The sequence below is a fragment of the Eschrichtius robustus genome, chromosome 2 (assembly GCF_028021215.1).
Source record: "Eschrichtius robustus isolate mEscRob2 chromosome 2, mEscRob2.pri, whole genome shotgun sequence".
NCBI classification, from domain to species: Eukaryota; Metazoa; Chordata; class Mammalia; order Artiodactyla; family Eschrichtiidae; genus Eschrichtius; species Eschrichtius robustus.
In genome coordinates, this window is record NC_090825.1 from 55314504 (window position 1) to 55338191 (window position 23688).

At 41.5% G+C, this 23688-nt stretch overlaps 1 protein-coding gene and 1 non-coding gene across 4 annotated transcripts in view; one reads left to right on the forward strand and one right to left on the reverse strand.

Annotated features, from left to right (window-relative positions):
- OCLN (occludin) overlaps window positions 1–23159 on the forward strand; it is a 45863-nt gene extending 22704 nt beyond the window's left edge. For all 3 annotated transcript variants that reach the window (XM_068533282.1, XM_068533292.1, XM_068533300.1), the window contains exons 5-9: window positions 10979–11124; window positions 16244–16459; window positions 18157–18328; window positions 20674–20715; window positions 22262–23159. In XM_068533282.1, the coding sequence (XP_068389383.1) occupies window positions 10979–11124; window positions 16244–16459; window positions 18157–18328; window positions 20674–20715; window positions 22262–22363 (678 nt within the window). In that variant the 3' untranslated portion in view covers window positions 22364–23159. The remainder of the gene's footprint in view (window positions 1–10978; window positions 11125–16243; window positions 16460–18156; window positions 18329–20673; window positions 20716–22261) is intronic.
- LOC137760311 (U6 spliceosomal RNA) lies at window positions 7251–7362 on the reverse strand. The gene has a single exon (XR_011073275.1). It is a non-coding gene; the product is annotated as a U6 spliceosomal RNA (small nuclear RNA).
- Window positions 23160–23688: the final 529 nt, after the last annotated feature.

Genomic DNA, 23688 nt, shown 5'->3' on the forward strand with positions numbered 1-23688 from the left:
ATGAGTACTAGTTACAGTTGACAAAAACAGAACTTAAGTTAGCATAGGTAAAAAGAGGAATATATCTGCAAGATTTTGGGTGGTGATTTATGAAAACCTAGAAAGAGTTGAAACAACTTAGCCACAGAAGTAGGGATGTGGCTGTGTTTCATGAACAGCTAAAATCAGGACTTCAAGTCCATTGGGATCTGCTTTCTCATCTTGACTCCCTCCTGCCTGGTAGGCTTCATTTTCGCATGGAGAAGGGGAGCAGAAAGCAGCTACTTAGAGCTCCTGAGTTGTTCATATTAGTGCTTCGTCTAAGACTTGCCTGGGGAAGGGGCCCTGATGAATAAGTAGCCTTGGGTCAGGCGGCCATCCTCACACTAACCCACCGTGCCCAAGGGCAGGGCCCTTCTCACATAATCCAGCATGTGGCAGTTCCCACAATTACTGTGTGGAATGGGGAGATGGTTTCTAGAGAAACTGCTCTGTAGCTAATACTTACTACCTGAATATGAGCTGCATGGATTAATTGTAATTGCCCTTTTATTTTTTATGTGTGCGTCATCTGACCAGGTTTAAATGCAGAGTGCCATTTGAAAAGCTTAGGACGTGTTTCTGAGCAGCTTTGAATGTGCCTGCTTCACCCCAGTGCCCCTCAGTACTCCACTGGCTCCTGTCTCACCCCAGTGCTCCGCAGTAGTCTGCTGGCTCTTCCCGGGAGGGTGTCACGCTACTCAGATCCCTTTCTGCCCCTTTGAGCTTGGCCTCACAGAACAGCAGGGGACTGTGGTTTAAGGAGCTGTGTCCTGCCAACACACTGAGAATGCTGGTAGGGGGACTATTCAGCCAGGAGTGCTGGAGCTGAGTTGGGAGGGGCTGATACCCTTATGCCCATGAAGATGAGTATTTCATGTTAATCTTTGTGTTCAAATCTCTCTTCCCCCACCTGCATTTCCAGAAGGTCATAAATATAAATATCAAGACATACATCTTCATTTTCTCTAGAGTAAATACTTAGAACTGGGGTCTGGCTTTGGAAAAGCACACACCTATGGTAAATATTAAAGAGTTGATTGTAAAATGTGTGTACTTGAGATTAGTTTTTATTGGTACCTGCAGTATTCTGGTGAAATAGTAACTGAAAGTTATGCACTTCAGTTTCAGGTGCTCCTGTGAATAACTTTTGGTTTGGCTTTGGTAAAGTGAAAGAAAACAGAATCTGAGAGCAGTCTGGGACCTTAGGGGTAAGGTCATCCAGTCTGTCTCAGTGAACTTACACAAAGGAAGCTGAAGACCTGCGAGGTAGACACAGTAGTAAGAAGGAGGCTTGTTGGTGGTGATTTGATGAGTCAGGGCTAGAAGTTTGGACTCTGGTTTCTCAGTGCTCTTTTCAGTATAGTACATCAGGCTGACTTGGGATTGAGCTTCACGTCTTAATTTTGGCAATAAAGTTTTTTAAAAAGTCACAGTAAAAGAAAGGTAAGAACCACCATTTCCTAAGTAGCCATTATAGGCGTAGCCACTCTGTACATCTTTACAGTGTGAATAATTCTTCTTATACAAGGGGCAGTGAGGTTTGCAGAGGGCTTCAGTAATTTGTCTCAAGCCTGATGTACTAACCAGCAGGACAAGTGTTACATTTGCCTTTATAACTTGTATTTTTTTTGGTGTGTGTGTTTTTTTTTTTTCTCTGAGATCTCTGAGCCTCAGTTTTCTTTGCCAGTAGAATTGGGGGAAATAGTTCATAGTTAATAGAACTATCATTAAAATGAGATAATGTATGTGTAAAGTGCTTATCTCTACCACAAATCAGCATGCCAGTTCTCAGGGAGTATTTTCTGTCTGTCTCTTAAGTTGCACCTTTTCTTGTTATGCCACATGATTATGTCAGAAGCAAGAATAAACTAAGTTTGGAGAGACCATGCCATAAACTATTTCTTCATTATTACCAAGTAGTAAATAAAGGTTGTTAAACAAGATCCTGTTTTTAAGTACGAAATGTTTAGATCTAAAAGCTGAGTGTAGGGACTTCCCTGGTGGTGCGGTGGTTAAGAATCTGCCTGCCAATGCAGGGGACACGGGTTCGAGCCCTGGTCCAGGAAGATCTCACATGCTGCGGAGCAACTAAGCCCATGTGGCCACAACTACTGCGCCTGCCCTCTAAAGCCTGAGAGCCACAACTACTGAGCCTGCATGCCACAACTACTGAAGCCCTCATGCTTAGAGCCCGTGCTCTGCAGTGAGAAGCCTGCACACCACAACGAAGAGTAGCCCCCACTTGCTGCAACTGGAGAAAGCCCGCGCGCAGCAACGAAGACCCAATGCAGCCAAAAATAAATAAATAAATAAATAAATAAATAAATAAATAAATAAATAAATAAATAAAATAACTAAAAATAAAAGGTAAGTGTATTATTTAGGTAGCCTATTTCTAGAAGTTTCTAAGGCTTTGACATTGTGATGCAGCATTGTTATAGCATTGTTCCCAGCATTTACCTGTCAAGGTAGGAGCTAGTAAGGATGATCAGGTCTGGGTGTAGAGAGGGGTCAGGGTCCTGGACCCTGTCCTTTGTGGTCAGCCTTGGGTAGCTTTTGGTATCCTTGGACTCTGATGAAGGTAATCACTTTGTCTGTTCATTTAATAGGTTTCTCATGTGTAAATGGGGAAAATAGAAGTTCCACCTACAGCATGTATATGCTGATCCTGTAACAATTAAAGGGCTTAGGTCAGGGCCAGCACATAATTTATTAATGCCCAATAAATTTTAGCCAGAGTAATAATTGTTAGTATTTGCAATGATGGCATCAAATAAGGGAGCTTGGGTAAGAGTACCCAAAATATAAATACATTTAATGTTGGTCGCAGTTGTTAAACTATTAATCTTCCTCTGACTTGTAAGCTTGCTGCTGGATAAGAACAGATGTATTTTTGAAGGGTGTAGACAGGCTCTGCGTATCATCTCCTTGCACACAGGAGCAGGGAACCAGGTCCAGGTGGGGCAGGTGACTGGCACAGGGCGGTGGTGGTAATCAGTGTTAGACAGCTGAAGAAACTCGAATAGCTTTCTTATTTTCAACCAGTAAGTACAAGTGTTCTTTAATGTAAGAGCAGTTCTGTGGGCTGCCGACAATTGGTATACTGGACTCTCACCCTGGGAAAGGTTTCGCTATCATCTGTGGTCTCAGGTGGCATGAAATGGAACAAGAATGGAAGTGTCCTATCCATGGACTGACCTTCAGAGCCCAGCAGCGTGGAGGACGGAAGGCCCTGTCTGTCCAGGGCATCGTGAGGGGCTGGTGTAGAGAGTTGTAATGGAAGGTGAGGTAGGATGTGTGCTAGAGCTGGTGAGTGTCTTTGTGGCTTTCTGAATGCAGGGATTCCTAGATTTCCAGCACTAAATAGAGTTAATTCTAACTATAGGTATAATGGTCTAAACAGAGCAGTTGTCTGTGACGTCGAGGAAAACCGTCCTCCATCAGTGGTTCTCAAACCTTAGCAAGCATCAGAATCACAGGGAGAGCTGGTTAAAACAGCTTGCTGGGCCCACCCGCAGTGTTTCTTGTGCAGTGGATCTGGAATGGGGCCTGAGAACTTGCATTTCTGAGTTCCCAGAGTTCCCAGGTGACGTTGGTGCTACTGGTCTGGGGAACACACTTTGAGAACCACTGTTCCATAGGTTGCAGCTATAATACCGCAAGCCCAGTGAGATCTGAGTTAAGGTATGCGTAAGGTCTCTTCCAGGCATGGCATACTTAGAAAATGCTGAGGCTGTATGGAGTACTACAGTAAACTGAAGGGGGTTTGGAACCCTAGGTGGTGGCTGGCATGGGCTCTGAGGACTAAGGTGTACTGTGCCTGTGGCACACCTGCTGGGGAGGCTGGCATGAGATACACGAGTGTTAAAATGCAGGCTGAACCAGGGTTTTCCTTTCTAGAGCAAGGGGCCTCGAATGGGATCACTTACTGAGTGTAAGCTTCTTCACCTCACCCCTCCCAAAGCTCTAACAGCTCACTGGCTCTTAGGAGCTTCAGGATTCACCTTTGCCTGGTGTATGTTAGGACTTCCCTGTGGGCAGCCTGCGTTTGGATAGGGAACATGGTGTTTGCTAAATCCCCAGAGCCATCTGATCAACGTAAATTAATCAGACTTGCCCAAGCCTGGTCCATGATCTCTTCCTTTGTGGGATTAGTCTGTTTGGGAGCATTTGCCTTCAAGCCACCAAGGGTGGAGAAAAGTCTGAGGGAACTTTCCAGAGGCAGTTTTGAGGCTCTTGTTGGGGGAGCATCTGTGAGTGTAAAATATCAAAACGGGAAAAACGAGTTGGACCACTTAGTGTTTTGAAAACTTGTAGTGCAAGGGCACATGGCCCGGGGAAGGTGGACCTCGGGTTGTAAAACTGGAGATGGTACTTTGAGATGAAGGCGCCCCTCCCTCTGATGTCTGGTATACTTCTCCACTTTAATTACCAAGCAGGAAAACCCCTTCTGTTTGCCTTTTGAGGGTGGTGTTCCTACACTCTGACCTAAACAAAAGGAACCCGATGACTAAACACATATCATAGCAATTTTGTGTCAAAAGCTGCTTTTAGAATGATAGTCCAGTAGGCAAATAAAACTCTTCAGAATGGATTCACATCCTATCGTATTCGGATGTGGTGAGGAGTTAAGGCAATGAGAATGGTTCCTTTTCTTACTGGGAATAGTCAGTGCCCAGATGAGATGGGTACCTCAAGCCATATTTACATTACTGAGGTGTCAGTTTGTCATGCCAGAAACAGAAACAGAAACAGCTGAGCTTGGGAGTCAGGTGGACCGGGTTTACATCCGCCCTCTACCCTGTCACCTTCTGTGTGACCTTGAGCAAATTAATTGGACCTTAGAGACTCAGTTTCCTCATCTGAGTATGGAGATAGTCCTGTCTCACCGGGCAATGGTGAGGAACAAATGGGGTCAGGTTTTGCCTGACACATGAACTTCCCTCTCATGATGCAGGTCTAGTCTGACTCTCTTCCCGTGTTGTGTGAGCTAGGAACGAAGAGCAAAATGGGGCGTGGCTGTCATCGCTCCTTTTTGCTTGTACTCATTCCAGATGCAGTTGATTTGTGTGGAGAGAAAGGTTTTTCCCGAACTTTGTTTTACAGGGGTGAATTGACCTAAAAACATTCTTGACCTTTTTTTTATTCCATCCCTGACTTCAAGGAGTCGGGGTGGAGAGGCTGCTTGTGAGTCAGTGGCGTTGATAAGCATGATCGTGCAGCTCCATCCTGGTCCCAGGGGAGGACGGCTCCGTGCTGACAGGTGTTGGGATGAGAGCTGCTCTGAGTCGCCCTCTTTGTTTTCCCCTTGGCACCCCACAGGGATGTACGATGTTTTCATTAATTCTCCAAAGACGGTTAGTTAACAAAGATTTTTTTCACAAGTGACATAGAACACTTCTTTTTTTTTTTAATTAATTAATTTATTTGTTTATTTTGGGGTGTGTTGGGTCTTCGTTTCTGTGCGAGGGCTTTCTCTAGTTGCAGCAAGCGGGGGCCACTCTTCATCGCGGTGCGCGGGCCTCTCACTATCGCGGCCTCTCTTGTTGCGGAGCACAGGCTCCAGACGCGCAGGCTCAGTAGTTGTGGCTCATGGGCCTAGTTGCTCCGTGGCATGTGGGATCTTCCCAGACCAGGGCTCGAACCCGTGTCCCCTGCATTGGCAGGTAGACTCTCAACCACTGCGTCACCAGGGAAGCCTTAGAACACTTCTAATGAGTATAATTAAATTCTGAATAAAAATTTGTCCTCTTGTTTAAAAAAAAAAAATTTGTCCTCATTATAACTACCTCTTGTGAAGATCTTTTGAAATTATTTCACTTGAATTTATTTCATTTTGACATTTCAGAAACACTTTAGTTCTTTCTTGATTGGAATGTGAATCTTGGTAAAACGTTTCCTGTCCCCTTAAATTAATAATTCATACTCCTTAAACATGGTCTGTGAGAGTGCTTGTCCTTTTTGAATTTAGTCTCTAGAGTCTGCCTGTGTCATTCTTTGATTGGTTAAGGGTCTGTCTTCTCCTGTCTCGTCTTTCCCTTTTTGTAAAGTCTGTCTGTGCGGCAAGGGTGCCACTAGGGCCAGGAACTCTTCAGGCAGATCCCAGTGAAGAGCGGCCAGCTGGGCGCTGCCGTGTGGATTTCTGTACGTGTGGTGCCCTTCCGCCCCACGGCTGCCCCCGAACCCCAGCTCCCCCGCTGGAGGACCTGCGGGCGGGAGCCCCGGATCAGCCCCCCAGGCCCGAGGCTTCTCTTGGCTTCACAGCAGCAGTTCCAACGTTTGCTTGACTCTCAGACTTTCCTTTCCCCTCAGTGCTTAGTAGAAGGCAAATCTTCCTGCATTTGTGTTTTTTCACTTTGCTTTCTTGTGCCCCTAATTTCGTAGAGCTAGTTTCAAGTTACTTGAGGAAAACTGTTCACCATTTGCTGTTCAGAATTAAGCCGAGTTTTTCTCAGGTTCTAAATCTTTAAAATTTTGCTATAGTTATTAAAATGGTAGGGTTGTTTCGTTGTTGTTGTTTTAAAGAACTTTAGCTACATCATCAGGCATTATGGACTGGCTTGGGATCCTATCAGTAATCACAGTGAGTCTCAAATCCCTCTTCTCATCATAGGAAACACAGGCTGAGGACTCATAAATTTCTACTACTGGTCCCTCCTCACTGGGGCTTCCCCGCTTCCTCCCACTGTCCTTTGAAAGCAGCAGGTTTATACTCACTTTGCGTTGGTACCATGAGAAAAAGTAATATTTTATCTTCTTTTGGGAAACGTGACGCATAAAAGGAAAAAAATGAACTTACTCCTTGTTTTACAAATATATTTTGCTTCTGCCTCTAGACACTTAAGCTCCTTTCGAGGACAAAGGCTGCTTCTATCTATCATCTATCTATCTATCTATTTATTTATTTATTTATTTATGGCTGTGTTGGGTCTCCGTTTCTGTGCGAGGGCTTTCTGTAGTTGCGGCAAGTGGAGGCCACTCTTCATCGCGGCGCGGGCCTCTCATTATCGTGGCCTCTCTTGTTGCGGAGCACAGGCTCCAGACGAGCAGGCTCAGTAATTGTGGCTCACGGGCCTAGTTGCTCCGCGGCATGTGGGATCTTCCCAGACCAGGGCTCGAACCCGTGTCCCCTGCATTGGCAGGCAGATTCTCAACCACTGCGCCACCAGGGAAGCCCCCAAAGGCTGCTTCTTACTCACCTTTGAGTCTGGCTGGGTGGTTTTTTTTCCAAAACTATGTATCACGTCACAGATTTGCATGTCATCCTTGCGCAGGGGCCATGCTAATAGTTAATCTTCTCTGTATTGTTCTAATTTTAGTGTATGTTCTGCCCAAGCGAGCATGGCCTTGGAATTTTTTGTGCACGTGTGTGAAAAAGGTTGAAGTAATGAAAGACCTGTGCTGGAGGGTGAAGTCAGTGTTCGGGCTAGTCTAGTTCTGCTGACTCGAAGAGATAAACGTCAGCTCAGGGCAGCTCATCTGATAAGGCAGTTGGATACACACAGTGTAGAAGTAAAACAGTAATAAATGAAGTAACCTTTATGCAGCAAACTCTGGGCTCCTGCTTTGTGCCAGGTACTGGGCTGGGCTTTGAAGACCCATAGAGGAAGGAAGGTAGGAGGCTGCCCAGGGAGGGGCGGTGGATTGGAGCTGAGGCTTTGAAGTATTTAAACCCCACCTTACCATTTATTAGGTGTAGGTCCTTGGGAAAGTTGTCTAGCACCCTGAGCCCTCGCTTCCTCTTTTCTGAAAAGGGAGTACTAGCATTGTTAGCTGAAAACTGGGTTCACCTCTTGGTGGCTGTTGAGCTAATAGACACAACCAAGCCAAAGGTCGGGAGAAGGAAGAATTTATTATTACTTGCAGCAAGTGAGGAGAACACCGGGGATCTTCTCCAAAGCAGTGTCTGTCCGAACAGCGAAATTAGGGAAGTTTTAAGCTAAGGGTACTTGCGTATTCATGAAGGGGCTTGAGCAGAGGAGAATTCAGCATAGCATTGGGGCAGAGGTCCACAGAGTCCAAGCTTTAGTTGACTGAAGTCAAGAGTGGCACCATCGTGATTCCATCCTCCAGCTGGGTGGGGTCCTTAGTACCTGCAGAGCTCAAAGATATATTTGGATGTGTATCCCCTGAGGAGGAATTAGGACTCTGCTTTATCACTGCACTGTCGTTTGAGTGCCTTTTCCCTGTTCCTGCATTCCTTTGTTCCCTCAAGATCATAAGTTACTGAGACCTGTTCAAGGGTGAGGATGGTGGCCAGGCTTAGATCACAAAATGGCTTCTCTTATGCCAAGAAAGCCACTCCTGGTTCTGTTTCTCCAGGGACCCCCTAACTTATCTGCTTATAGTATTTACCTGTAAGGTTGTACCTACGAAATGATCCCTCAGTTCAGTATGTGGCAAGCGGTAAGCAGGCAGACAGTGGTGGCTTTAAGAGCAGCCCAGTGAAGTTAGAGGTGTGGGAACAGCGTCACTCTGTGTGTAAACAGTCTGTCCGAAGTACACATGTGCTCTGCTGGGAGGTTTGTGTGCCCAGGTGCTGGCGAGACAGGAGGACAGGGAGGCGCCTCACCCAGCAGGGACATTTGTGGAAGGCCCCCGGGAGTAGTGGCACCATCCCAACTTGGTAGTGAGCCAGGACTTGAAGTCCACTTAAGGATTAGCTGGCAAAGAAAGGGGGAAGAACATTTCCATTCTGGGCAGTAGGAAGTCTCTGCAAAGACACCCAGACACCTCTTTTGTCAGGTTCTGGTTTCCGGTTTGCCAGGGTCAGTAGGAAATCCATGAGCTCTGCACCCTCTGCTAAATTTGCAAAGAGAAGAGTTAAATGGGTTTTTAAGAAAGGGAGGTCTTTTAAATCTGAAGTCTCCAGAATAAGACTACGCCTTTGGCTTGGCCAGGTATTTGCCTGTGACGCTTGGCGGTGGTGTCAAGTCCTCAGGAATTCAGTGGGTGCCAAGAATGGTTCCCACCCGGCCCCCCTGTGGTGGGATCTGAGCACACTCCCTGGCAACCCACCCCCTGGTTTCCCAGTTGCTGCCAAATTCCACTTTCAGAAGGAAGTGATTCCATTCCTTTCTGACTCACGGGAATATTAAACAATCAAGATTAAATATCTCTATGTACTTCAGGGGTGGGGAAGTAAATATCTTTTGACATGTGATGGTGCAGTGACAGGAAAGGAGCAGGTCACGTTTTAATGCTATGCTTGACGGACAAGAGAATGTAAAGTTTGTGTGTGTGGCAGGGACATACGCTATGTTGAATCTAATTGCGAAGATTTATAATAGCAAAATAATCCAATTAAAAGTCTGCCATCCCCTTCAAATACTTGTAAAAATTCTTTGTTTAGATCCAATGGCTTTAATTCCAGAAACCAGCATCTTCTGAGTCTTTACTGTGTTCATAAAAGCCCTGTGCTAAATGTGATACCTTGTCATCTCATTTAATTGTCAAAACAACTTTATGAAGCAGGGAGCTTCCGCATTTCTTACAGATGAAGGTATTGAGGCTTTCTAGAACTTGTAGTTGGGTAGTTCGCAGATCTGGAGTGAGCCCAGGTAATTGGATGCCATTGTGCTCATCACCAAGCTAAAGCAGTCCCACCCTCCCTAAGTTTGAAAAGTTGCTCTTTTTCACAGAAATAATTTTTAGTGTTATTTTAAGTTTTTTTTTCTTTTCCCCCCACACCTTAGTTTTATTCCTTGACTTCAAACCAACTCAATGACTTGTCTGGGCTTAGCAGTTATTATTTTTCTGGCAGAGTAGTATGCAATAATGTGAAGATTTTTAGGTGAAATTTCAAGAGTGTTGGACCTACTACATCTAACAGGTAATGTTGAGACTCTAATTGGCTATGCTTATTTATATACAAAACTTTCTCCCAAAGGTTCTCTGGGAAACCTTTCACGTTAACAAGGCATCATCTCCAATGTGTATTACTTCTTAGAACACATTCACTCACACATCAGAATGGAATAAGAAAGGTAGAGAGGGAAGGCAGTGATGCTGTGACTGTACTGTATAGGCTGTTAGTGATAGAGCCATTGAGAAAGTAAAGGGAGAACAAACAAATCTGTTATTAAAGAACCATAGTAGAAATCAGTTTGTGCTTCTTAATGTAGTTTTTTTAAAAATTTTTTTTTATTTTTTATTTTTTTAATGCTATTCTTGTCTGCTTACATTCTTTTTATTTATGTATGTATGTATGTATATATGGCTGTGTTGGGTCTTCGTTTCTGTGCGAGGGCTTTCTCTAGTTGTGGCAAGTGGGGGCCACTCTTCATCGCGGTGCGCGGGCCTCTCACTATCGTGGCCTCTCGTTGCCAAGCACAGGCTCCAGACACGCAGGCTCAGTAATTGTGGCTCACGGGCCCAGTTGCTCCGCGGCATGTGGGATCTTCCCAGACCAGGGCTCGAACCCGCGTCCCCTGCATTGGCAGGCAGATTCTCAACCACCGCACCACCAGGGAAGCCCCTTAACGTAGTTTTAACATTCCATGTTTAGGGTGAACGGATTGAGAAGAATCAATGTTCTTTGTCCTAGATTAGTGGTTTTCCAAGAGTGGTGCCCAGACAGCGGCATAAGCATTACCTTAGAACTTGTTAGAAATGAAAATTCTCGTTCTAACTCAGACCTAGGCCGGATAAAATGAGATTAGTCTTCCTAAGATGGGGTGGATAATTACTAAACCTAATCACATCAGGATGAGGATCAGGTAATTTGGATTTTTTTCTTGTTTGTAATTGATTCTGGATTTGTTAAGCTAACAATAGCACCATTTCTGTGATTTGACTGTTAACACTGGATAATAACAAGGTAGTCAGATAGGTTAATAATATTTAATGAGCCCGATAAATATTAGATAATTTTATATATGATATTTTTCTTTCATTTCTTCCCCCTTTTATGTTACAGGCTAAATAATAACTGAGTCTCTTGGGACTGTTTCCTTAGGTTAAAAACGTTTCTGCAGGCACACAAGACATGCCTCCTCCCCTTTCTGACTACGTGGAGAGAGTGGACAGCCCCGTGGCCTACTCTTCCAATGGTAAAGTGAACGAGAAGCGACTATATCCAGAGTCTTCCTATAAATCAACACCGTAAGTAGCGTCTTCCTTCTTTTGCTAGAATGAGTCTGAAAAAGTGAGTATTTGCATGTGTTTATGAATCAGTTACTGTTTTGTGCCATTTGCCTTAAAAAAAAAAAAAAAAACCCAACAGTTTTCACAAAGGCTGGAGACTGATCTCTGCCTTATAGGTGGAGGCAGAATGTGGTTCTTTCCTATTTCTGGTTTTGAAGTTTAGGTGAGGTGGAAGGGTATTACAGATTGATAGCAGAGCTAAGTGTGGTTCTCAGTCTCTCCTCCTGCCTATAATTATTAGATCTCTTTCGCTGGGGGATGTGAAACTGATAAAGCCTCTAGATTTTGTTTTACATGTGGTGTGAAAAACCTCACAGTGAGTTTCTGGCCTAGAGTAGGTGCCATTCAGGTTATTGAAATAGTATCCCTGTTGCGGTTTTAGGTTACCCTGAAGCCTAAGTCTAATTCACCTTAATGACAAGAGAGAGATGTTGGGGATATTGTTAAGGACTTGGATGTAGTTTGCCTAAGGATGATAAATTAACATTCCTGTGTATAATTCTAGAACTCCGAGTTCCTTTGTAGACCAAAAAAATAAACCTTCCCTTTAGCTAATTTGATCGTTCTAAGTTAAAGGTTTATCTGCTGGGAAATTTTTGTTCAAAGTTTTATCTCCAACCTCCACCGCCACTTAGGGGGCCGAGTTTGTAGAGATCCACTCTGAGTGCATAGTAGTTTGGGTGCCTGGAGCCCCTAAGATGACACCAGCAGCTGAGTTAAGTATGGAATCAGTTTGAAGAGAATAGATTTTTTTATTACCCTAGAATGGAATTTGGAAGTATACTGGCATTCTGCCTTACCCTCCATATATTTTATTTTATTTTATTTTATTTTATTTGGTCTTCAGCATCAAGCTTACTTTTGATTTCAGTTGTAAATGATTTGGAAGAAGAGCATTTTCTCTGTTCTCCTTCTTCTCTTTGGATTTTGACAAAAACCAAATCAGGTGAGGCTATGAGAGGCAGAGGTACACAGTAGAGATGCAGTCCTTGTAAAAGATTCAAGCTATGGTCTACATGACTTCCATGCATACAAAATAAATATCTATAATGCATCTTGTGACCAGCTGTGCCTCCAAATTAATTGTAAGGCCTGCAGGACTCCACAGTGTTCCCACATGCTGTCCCTTTTTATGAGAACTAAGATATTTTCACAAATTCATTTGGAACAGTTTAAATATCTTACTTATTCTTCAATAGGCCAGTACATTCATGATGTAAAATTTATAAGGAGCAAAAGGGAATCCCTTTTGTCCCCAGCTGTCTAGTTTCTCTCCCCAGGGGCAGCTAGTGTTACCAATTTCTTTTACGTCCTTCCAGAGGTTATTTTTAAATAAATATGCTGGCCAAATACGATGTTGGTTATTTTTGCCTTTTAAAAGAAAATAGCATATTAAATGCATTGTTAGCAATATATCTTAGTGATTGTCCTTATCAGTATAGAGTTTACTGATCTGTTTTATAGCTACATAATATTCCATTAAATGGGTATACTAAAATTTGTTTTATTAATCCCACATCGATGCACACTTTTCCCCAATGATTTGTTATTACAGACCTCTGCAGAGAATGAACTTGCACATTTGTCACTTTGCAAATATGTCAGTGTATCTGGAGGAAAAATATTAAAAGCACAGTTGCTAGGTTAAAGGAAATTGCATATTTTATTTTGATAGATGTAGTCAAATTGTACTCCATATGGGTTGTACCAGTTTATACTCCCAGAGTACACCCTAGAAGTTTTTTGAAGGCCTGGAAAATGCAAATATGATGCTTAGTTTTAGAACCCAGCAGAAGGGGAGGATGGGGATGGTGCCAAGGTAAGGGATAACGAACGAATGCAACAGTGTGTAGTAATGACGGGAGGAACTTGCAGCCTCTGGCGGGTAATAGACATTGTTGATTGTTGTCTGTGGCAGAGCATTGAGCGCTACGGAGGATTCAGTGTACGTCCTCCTGGATGACGAAGGGATCTGTCTTTCCTCAGGTGTTTCTTGAAGGTGTTTAGTAACTCACCAGTGCCTCTCCTCCTTATTATTGTAGTGGATGGGGAAGGAATTAGAATCGGAACGTTGTCTGAGGTCCAGGTTAAGAATGAGGTACCTCAATACTAAGATGTTTTCCCCTCGAGGCATAACGTACATTCAGTAAAGGGCACTGATCTTGCTATACAGCTTGATGAGAGTTCACGCATGTGACCACTGAAGTAACTACCCTCAGACCGAGAGAGAGGCATTTCAAGCGCTCCAAAACGTTGTCTTCTCCACGGGTACCCCCCTTCCCCACCACCACTCTTTTGACGCCTGTCACCATATCACAGTTCTTATAAAATGGAATCATGTGGAAATTATTCTGGTGTCTGGCTCCTTTTGCTCTCACCATAATGTCCTAACCTTAGAATTTTAAGGCAGTTAGAATTAATCCTGGATTAGGAGACAGCAGAGTGTAGCTGAAGATGGTTTCTTCTCCACCCTCTCTAAGTGAATTTGGGAGATAGTAGGTACACTCCCTACTCTCTTTTCCACACCCAGGGTGAATTAACCTTTGTAAATCAAAGAAGTGGAGTGCTGATGCGATGCAGAGCTTTCAGGGCAGGCTGACACCTTAGAGTGCCCAATGAGACCACTGTCTGGTAGTAGTATTTAGGCTGGTGGGATAATCTGTTAGGGCTTTTACGCAGGTTGTAGGAATTCACTGGTTCGCCTAAGGCCCAGAGATGGTGCTAGCTTCGGGCACAGCATGATCCAGGGACTCAGAAGATATCAGGGTTCTTGTTGCTATGCTGGTGTTATTCTCAGTACAGCTTCTTTTGTAGCAGGCTAGCCATGCACATTCCCCAGGCTGTCTTGATCTTCTAGCACCAGATTCAGAGAATGGAATTTACTTTCCCAAAACTTACATATCAAATCTATTGGAAAGATTCTGATTGGTCCTTTTTGGGTCCAGGAAGATGGAGTTCTCTGGTTGGCAAGGCTTGGATATTCCCCTCAGTGATGATGGCAGTTTTAAAATACCATGTATATCATGGATGTCATTCCGACAGTCATGACACTGATGTGATCATGCATTTTGTTTCTCTCTCCTCCCTGATACTGGGTGTCCTCAGTAAAGAGGATTCTTGTGAATGTCTTTTCAATTCAGTAATTACCTTGAACCCCTGCCATGTACTGGGCCAGGTGCCCCTGGGAATACGGAGTTCGTGTTCCCATGGAGGTTGCAATACAACAGAGGCGGAAGGAAGTGCCAATAACTACACTGTTGGGGTGAGATAGAGCAGCAAAGGCATGTGAGGGTGCGTGTGTGTGTGTGTGTGTGTGAGAGAGAGAGAGAATAGAACAAGTTTAAAAAAGAAGGAAGTCAAAAACTACACAAGGGCAGATTTCCGCACCTAGGGGACTGAGTCAGATACTGAGGAAAGTATACAGGTGGTTACTTCTGGCTTGTGCAGATTTTTGACCTAATCAGACTTGTCTCTAAAAGCAGGTTTGAAGGTGACTAAGAGTGCACATATCCCCTAACTGTTACATTTATATATACTTTTCTTGCCAAGCATTTCGTTTTTAGCTTTCATGTTGTATCAAGTTATTGTTTAGTGTTTGAAAGGGTGTAGGAAGAGGGGAGATGGAAAACTTCTAAGGTGAAGATTTATAATATCAATATCTAATATAAAATTACAGGAGAAGGGCCGCCTTGATATTTTGGGGTTTTTTCTAATTTCTTTTGCCCTTTAGCATCCTCCCCCTCTGGCCCCCAGCACTTCAAACAAACCCACTGCATTCTAAAGGTTTTATTTGCCACCTCAAAGCTAAGAAGCATAGTACCTGGCAGAGTGTCTAGGAACTCATTAATCATTGACTCACAGACAAAGTCACATTTTCCTTCCTTTAGAAGTAGCATTAACAGAGCACTCAAAGCCATGTTAACCTGGATAAATTTAGAAAGAAGAAATAAATATCAGCCCCCCCCAGCCACCACCCCTCCTAAAGCTTTAGGAGTCTATAAGAAATTAATAAGTGTGATTAGAAATCTAAGACTTTGGCAACAGTTAGAACCAAGCAGTTTTGGATCACCTAGAAAACAGTCCACCTCGTGGATAAAGCTCAAGATGACAGTTCTGTAAGTTGAAAGCAATAAAAAAAAAAAAATTCTTCAGACTTTTAAATAGTTGACTTGAATAGCAAGGCTGATGTTGGAAAGTCTCAGGTGCCTTGTTTCTCCTCTTGCCCTTCTCCAGCTCTGCTACAAGGGGAAAGTGCAGCTTTGCATTTCTGTTACTCAGAAGTAGTCTACAGTTGCCACAGCTCTTGGTCTTTTATTCCATGTTAGGCTTCGTTTTTCTGCTTGTGGCAGAAACATTATATGCAATCAAAAATCTGATGCAGTATTAAATAATTGGCGTTAGAAAAATAAGTGTAATGTTAACTCTTCCATTTCATTCATTGTACAGGGCTTCAGGATTAACAGTGCAATTTAAAAAAGAAGTCTTAACGAGCTCTTTCATCTATTACAATATAAAGCTTTTTAGGTTTTTTGTTTTTAGGTTTTTTAGTTTAAATTTTCAGTATTTTTCATTTTTCAACATTGTATCTTGAAAAGAGAATTGATACAGAGGATTCTAAAATTAATATTACCAAGAGCTTATCTCTGAGAGTCAGCCTCTCAAGGTAGATATGTATGTGCATTCCTCTCCCCACTCAGCATTCCGTGGAACTAGAAGAACCTGTAGAAAAGAGTCGTGATTGTTATTTTCCTAACAGCCTTTTGTGGAGTAAGTCCCTGGCACGGGTCAGGTCAGTAATTCTCTTCCAGATCAGCGTGTTTCCTAAAGTGAAATCTTACATCCATTTTTCGTACAAGGTTTACTAATGAGCTCCCCTTACATCAGAGCCTTAAAGCTGTTCGTGTGTATTAGGGGAGCTGGGCTGGTGCTGGGTTGAGCGCAGGAAGCTGGGGATCTGCCCAGTGCTGGGCAGGTGGCTGGTTGAGTGAATGCGGCCCACGTGTTGCTGCCCTCTGTGGTCTCGGTGCTCTGACAAAGGCTGGTAATGCTCACGGACAGATGATTCCTGTTTTGTTAGGGTGCCTGAAGTGGCTCAGGAGCTGCCAGTGACTTCACCTGTGGAGGACTTCCGGCAGCCTCATTACAGCAACAGTGGTAACCTGGAGACGCTTTCAAAAAGGGCTCCCTCGAAGGGCAGGGCAGGAAAGTCGAGGAGATCAGAGCAAGACCACTATGAAACAGACTACACGACGGGCGGCGAGTCCTGCGATGAGCTGGAGGAGGACTGGATCAGGTACTGGGGCGCCTCTTGCTGGAACCCCTTGCGCATCTGATGGTTGTACAGCCAGGTTTTGGTGGTGTCGCCTCCTCAACGGGGGTGGGTGGTACAACTTCATTCTTTGCCAACCAGGGCTGGAGACAGTTTCTTGATACTTTTTTTCCCCTAAGTACTCCTTTATAATAAAGATTGACCTGGAGGGAATGTGTTTGGCTTAATAGCACTTTGGCTTAAAAACATGTCTTAAAAACACTTTCAGCGCACCTCCACAAAATGACTGATAAACTTCGCCAGTACTGTATGCTTTTACCAATAGTCACCCAAGAAAGGCTTTTCAAATAAATGAAATACAAGTATAGAGGAACTTTGTTTTACTAATTATAAAATTCCAGACCAGTGCTATGGCTTTCCTTTGGCGTTTACTTTTAAGTTAAGCTTTCACGATGAGACCAGAGAGTCTTTTAAAAGTTTAATCGAGAGGACTTTGGCAAACAGTTTTGTAAACAGTGGAGTTAACAATTTAGTGTCGTGGTTAAGTTACTTTGTGTGTCAGTGGTTTTGTCCTAGTCCATCATTGCCAGCTGTACTCGTGTATGACCTGTAGCCTTCTTTTGCCCAAGTATTCTGAGGAATGGGACACAAATCAGAAATATTTGCTGTGTGGTTAATCAAAACATTGCTTCTCAAGGTATTAGGAGGGATGGATGGGGCAAGTATAGCTAGAAGTGCCGTACTCACTGGTGGCTCTCATATTTCATCTCCCCCTTAACCCCTCAAGAGTTTTGGCCTAGTTCAGTCATCTGTCTATAAAATATTTGCCTGTCTTGTATCATGCAAGATTTAAATGAAAACTTTTAGAAATTCTGAATTCTTGTTTCCCTTCTGAGCAAGTCATTTAATTTCTCCTGTCTGTAAAATGGAGATATTTAGACTGTCTTAGATATGACATTTAAAATTCCATATTGCTATGAAGTTCCTTAGTCCCGTGAAACAATTCAGAGTATTTCCTCAGTGGATTATGGGTGGTTAATAGCATCACTGTCATATGTAAAGAATAGCTGGCATATTGAGAGATACAAGTGGTACAGAATTTCAGGGTTTTTTTTAATAGTTTAACACATTGCCAGATTATTTTTACAATGAGCATACATTTTCATACATGTACCTTTTAATGTCTACTTTTACAATCAAAGTGATTTCTATTAAGGAGAAGCAAGACCCACCCACCCCCCGCCGCCGCCCCAACCAAAAAAATGCTCAAAACAGTCTGAAAACTGTAGGTGGTAGCAGAAAACAGCCAGCTGCCAGTCAGCTGCTCTGCCACTGAAGTGATGAAAATATCCTTTGAGTTCCACAATTCCAGTTTTAACACTTTAAACGTAAGTATCCATTCTCATGTGGTGTGGTATATTCAGAATAAATGAGTTCCTAAGACAACCCTGAAATTTCATAAATGATTTTCAACTTATTTCTAAAAATCAGTAGGCATGGTTTTTTTTAAAAAACATGAGCAGCAACGTAAAAAGCATAATCATTCTTAAAAGAACTCATTTGCATCCCACCTTTCTCTACCCATAAGCAACAACAACAAAAACAAAACCAAGAGAATGTCAGTCTCCACATCCCACCAGCTTATCATCTTTGAGGAAGAAGCACTGGATCTTAGGTCTGCTAAGGATACATAAGTAATCATTTTCTCACTGAATTTTTAGGGAATATCCACCTATCACTTCAGATCAACAAAGACAACTCTACAAGAGGAATTTTGACACTGGCCTGCAGGAATACAAGAGCTTACAAGCAGAGCTTGATGAGATCAATAAAGAACTCTCTCGTCTGGATAAAGAACTGGATGACTATAGAGAAGAGAGTGAAGAGTACATGGTAAATTGAAATCTGATAATTATATATTACATAGAATTTTATTCTAATCTATGGAGTACATTATCCTTTATACTAATATTGATACAGATTTTGCTAGTAATTATCAAACTGTAATTTCATTGAAGAGTAATTGAAATCAAGTCTTAGATTAAAGTCTTTCCAAATTGAAAAGTGTACTAACGTAGTTAAGAACTACAAAGCAATATGGTCTGTGTACATATTGGGTTGGCCAAAAAGTTCATTCGGGTTCGTCCATAATCCATCCCTTCCTGCTTAAAAGAAAATAGCTACACATTAGTTTTTCTATTTATAAACAAAGTTCACTCTTTCTGTAAAAATTTCAAATAATACAGAATTACATACAGAAAAATAAATTGCCTTAAATTTTGTCACCAAAATATTAGTCGTTAAAATGTCCCCTCTGTGCAGAAGTGCACCTAGACACAATCTTTGATAAAGAATCATAAGTTTTACTTATATCCTTCCTGCTTTTTTACTCAATAATAGCTTATGGCTCTTTTTTTTTTTTTTTTTCCTTGGTCACCTGGCTGGAGTAGTGTTTGTCCATGTAAAGTTACTCATTACTTTTTAACCCCCATCTCAATATTGTGCTCTTTAGAAGGAAGTCACTATGCATAGATCACACTTAAGGACTGGGGAATTATACTGCAGCGGTATACCTACAAAAATTATTTGGAATTCATCTGCATGGGAAATTTGTCACTTCCTCCCATTTATTTAATCATTTATGTTAGTATAGACTCATGGATATTTGTTTTATACTTTGGGTTATAATCCAACACTACTTAGTTTTGTTGCTTGAATTGTTTTAGCTAGGACCATTGGGAACTCTTTCGGTTGCCTCCTGTGTTTCTTTGAGATATCCCCATCATTGTGAAGGTTTTTCTTTTTAAATACTTACTGGCACTGCTTATATCTTGCTTTTTTATTCAACGATAATTTGTGGTTATCACTTCATGTCAATAATAAAGATCTACTTACTGAGAAAATATCTTTATGTGTTAAAAAAATAACTCCACAATTTTCAATTTTGTGGTTGTACCATAATTTACTTGAGTGATCCTCTATGAATAGACATTTAGGTATGTCTCCCCACTGCCACACATACACTCTGCCCCTACTAGTAATACACTGATGAACCTCTCCATGCTTACACACTTACCCACTTATCTGCTAGAACAAATTCCAGAATGTGAAATTGCTGAGTCAGAGGTTAGTACATTTAAACTTTTGTTGCAAAAGTGCCCTCCAGAAAGATTATATCAACTGTATTCCTGCTAGTAATGCTCTAGAGGCTCCTCTGACCCACATCTCACTAACATTTTATGTCTGAAAAATTACTGACTTGTGTCTTAGATAGCAGTATTTAAGCTTTTTTATCACATCATGTATTTATTGGAACTTCATAGTCCTTTTATGAAATACCCTTTGCCATTTTTAATTGGGGTGATCTGCTTTCCGGTTTTGAAGTATTTGCTTCGTATATAGTTTGATTTATTTATTGTTTTCTTTTATGGCTTCTCTATGGTATCGTAAACCTTTCTTATCCAATCAATGCTTATTCATTGTTACTGTGTCCTTGATGTGGAAGTGCTGAGGTTACAGGGACAAATCATGTTTCCACCCTCAAAGAGCTCATATTCAAAGGGAGAAACTGACACCTAAACAACTTTGACAATGGGACTAATGCCATATTTACATTATGTATAGAAAGTACTGTAACTAACTTCTCTGAGAAGGAATAAAGTCTGCTGAAGGCCTGGAGAGTTTAGAGGAGGCTTCACTGAGAGGTAACCAGTACACATTCTCCAGACAGTAGGGGAGATACATGAGTACAGCTATAAGGGGAACGTGATGGAAATCTGGAAGCATTAATGTGCTTAATTTTTTAAAGAATTGCAAATGGTGGGCACTGAGACTGGAAAGGTAGGAGACTAGATTAGTAGAGAATTTAATGGAGTGCTTAGACCAGTTTTATAATGGGATGTAACCTGATCAGAGCCGTGCTTTATGAAAAAGTTCTCTGGGGTCTACGTGCCACGTGGACTGGCATGGGGAGAGGTGAGAGGCAACAGAACAAATAGTTACCTGTCTGTGTGAGTGGAATGTGAGAAGTATCTTAATGTCATAAATTTCCCGTCACTGGATTCCTCAGGCCCTGCTACTGACCATAATAGTTTTGAGAACTTTAAGACTTCGTTATTTTAATTCCCTGTATTTTTGTCATAAGATGACATTTTTAGCTTCAAAATATAACATCAGGAGTGTTACTTTTGAAAGAGAAAATGCCCCACTAAACATATTCCTTTGTTTCTCCTTAATAGGCTGCTGCTGATGAATACAATAGACTGAAACAAGTTAAGGGAGTAAGTATCCCAGATTGTAAGATTCTTTTCGGAAGAACTTATCTATTATGTGCTTTTCATTTAACCTTTAGAATGACTCTGAATACCTTGTCACACATGCACTGATTATAGACAAAAGGCCCTATAATTGCAAGATGAAAACTGTGAGAAGTTGGAACCTTAATTTCGGTTGTTTGCAACTACAACCAGCACTGATGCAAAAAAAAAAAAAAATTTTTTTTTTTTTTAGTTTGAAGTATACATACAGAAAAATACACGGATTGTAAGTATACAACTTGGTAAATTTTCACAGAGCAACCACACACCTTTGTACCTGGCATCCCAATAAAGAAATACATTTCGTAGTACCCCTTGTATGCTCATCCAATTTTTACACTCAACCCAGAGGTAACCACCATCCTAAGTTCTAACATCATGTATTAGTATTGCCTATTTTGAACTTTATATAAATGGAATCATACAGTATGTAATTTGTGTGTGATTTCTTTTGCTCAGTATTGTTTGTGAGAATCATTCAGATGGTGGCATGAAGCAGTGGTTCGTTTTTAAGTGTGTATGCACACAGGCACACATTTGCTAGGTATATACATAGTCATGAAATTGCAAGGTCATTGAGCAAGTGGGGATCCTGCCTTGGGTAGGGACTGTCAACAGCATCCCTGGTTTGTGCCACTTTACATTCCTAACAAGCAGTGTGGATTCCTATTGCTCCGTATCCTTGCCAACACTTGGCATCATCAGTCTTCTTTTTGTTTTTCTCCTTTGGCCACACAGCGCGGCTTGTGGGATCTTAGTTCCCCAGCAAGGGATCGAACCCGGGCCCTCAGCAATAAAAGCACAGAGTCCCAACCACCCACTGGACTGCCAGGGAATTTCCCAGCGTCATCAGTCTTTATTGCCTTAAAACATTTTTGGTTTTTAAAAGACTTTATATTAATTTTTAAAATTCCAAAAGTCATTAATTTTTTTTTGGCTGTGCTGCGCGACTTGTGGAATCTTAGTTCCCAGACCAGGGATCAAACCCGGGCCCATGGCAGTGAAAGTGCCGAGTCTTAACCGCTGGACCACCAGGGAATTCCCAGAACATCATGAATTTAAATTCAAGAGTTTAAAAACGTACATAGTAAAATTTCCTGTCTCACTCCCCATTTACCCCGTTTCTTTATTCTAAGTAAATCCATATCACCCAGTTTCTTGTTTTACTGATTTTTTTTTTTTTTTTAAATCATGTTTTAGCAAAAAAAGGCCGATAAATTTTCTTGGTGACTTTACAAATCATTAGAAATGTGTATCCTTTGTAAAACTCAGGTTAGAAGATATGATTGAGAAAAGAGAATCAGCTGCTCATGTGGTTAGAGATAACTGCCAGGTGCCTTATGCATGTTACTTCATTTAACACTCCCTGCAATTCTATATGACTAACGCTCCCCTTTTGTTGTTGTTCACCTCTGCCTTCCCAGCAGCTAAAACATAACTCGTTTTTAGTTTGTTCAATTTACGCGATTCTTTTTTCTTTCCCCCCCCTTCCCCCCCCCCCTTTTTTTAGTCTGCAGATTACAAAAGTAAGAAGAATTATTGCAAGCAGTTGAAGAGCAAATTGTCACACATTAAGAAGATGGTTGGAGATTATGATCGACGGAAAACATAGATAGCAGATGCCACATTGTTAGGTTAAGAAGTATCTGACTGACATCTCTGCAATGTTATCAGGAGTCAAAATGACTTTGGACTCTAACCTGGGAGGCCAAATCTTTGTGATCATTACAGAGTTTTGGTAGTTTTAATATCATCAGTATTGAAGCATTTTATAAATAGCTTTTGATAATCAACTGGGCTGAACACTCCAAGTAAGGATTTTATGCTTTAAACATTGGTTCTTGTATTAAGAACTTTTGTTTGAGGTTTTTAAACCTCTAAGGAAGGTCCTGGAGTACACTGTGCTGTGAACTTTCACAGCCTAGGCAATCAGGTCTTAATACCTAAGTACGCTCATTGGGTCTTGTAGGGGATAGTTTAATCCTCCCAGAATTCTCCCTTCAGATAACTGTTACTTATAATCATTTATTTTCAGATAAGGAAACTGGGGCCCTGCAATAAAGTCTCTGAAGTGAAACTGCTTGTTGCCTAGCTTGCAGTTTTGGTTAAGTCTGTTTTATGACTCCATTGATAAAGTCCCTGGCCTTTTCCTATTTTAGCTACTACGGATACTGAGTCCTACCAGCCTCCCTATTGATTTTTTTCTGTGTATAAATGCTTAAGAGCTTTTTATTTCATGTTATCCTGGTAATAAAGATCATGTAAAAGTAACAAATGTGTGAAATTTGAAGATTGTAAATATATGTTTACTTTTTAAAAATCAAAGTTTAAACCTACTGGTTAGAATTTTGTTGTGTATTTTTAAATGCTTTTTATCTTTTATGGTTTACATGCTTTTTTTAAACCAACTAGCCTTTTCCATTATATCAAAGTATCCAATTACATTTATAATTCAATTGTGACTTGAATTGTATCTTACGGGAATTTTCAAGTTTTGTACATATTTTATAATTATTAAAACTGGTGTTTTCTTTCCATAATGTACCTTTTTGATGTCATTAGTGCTGTTAATATTAAGCTATGGAAAACTACACTCAGAAGTTGTATCTGTTACTGTTTTAAACTATTTTGGGTGCTGTGCTGGTTGGTAGCTTCCTAAATCCTTTGGCTAACAGAAGGCTGATTTGTCTGGAAATGGAATCCAATATCATAAAACACCAAATTATTTCAAATGGTGCCCTTAAATCTCAGCATTTTTTTTAATTCAGTTTTTTTCTGGTAAAGTAGAATTAGCTGATAATACTGGATATATAGCTAACCAAGTGGATTGTGATTATCCCCTCAGTTTGGAACTCTCATTTAAGTATATTGTTTTTTTTTTTTTTTTTTTTAAGTATATTGTTTTTAATATATAAGTCTGAATCATTTTCCAAAGAT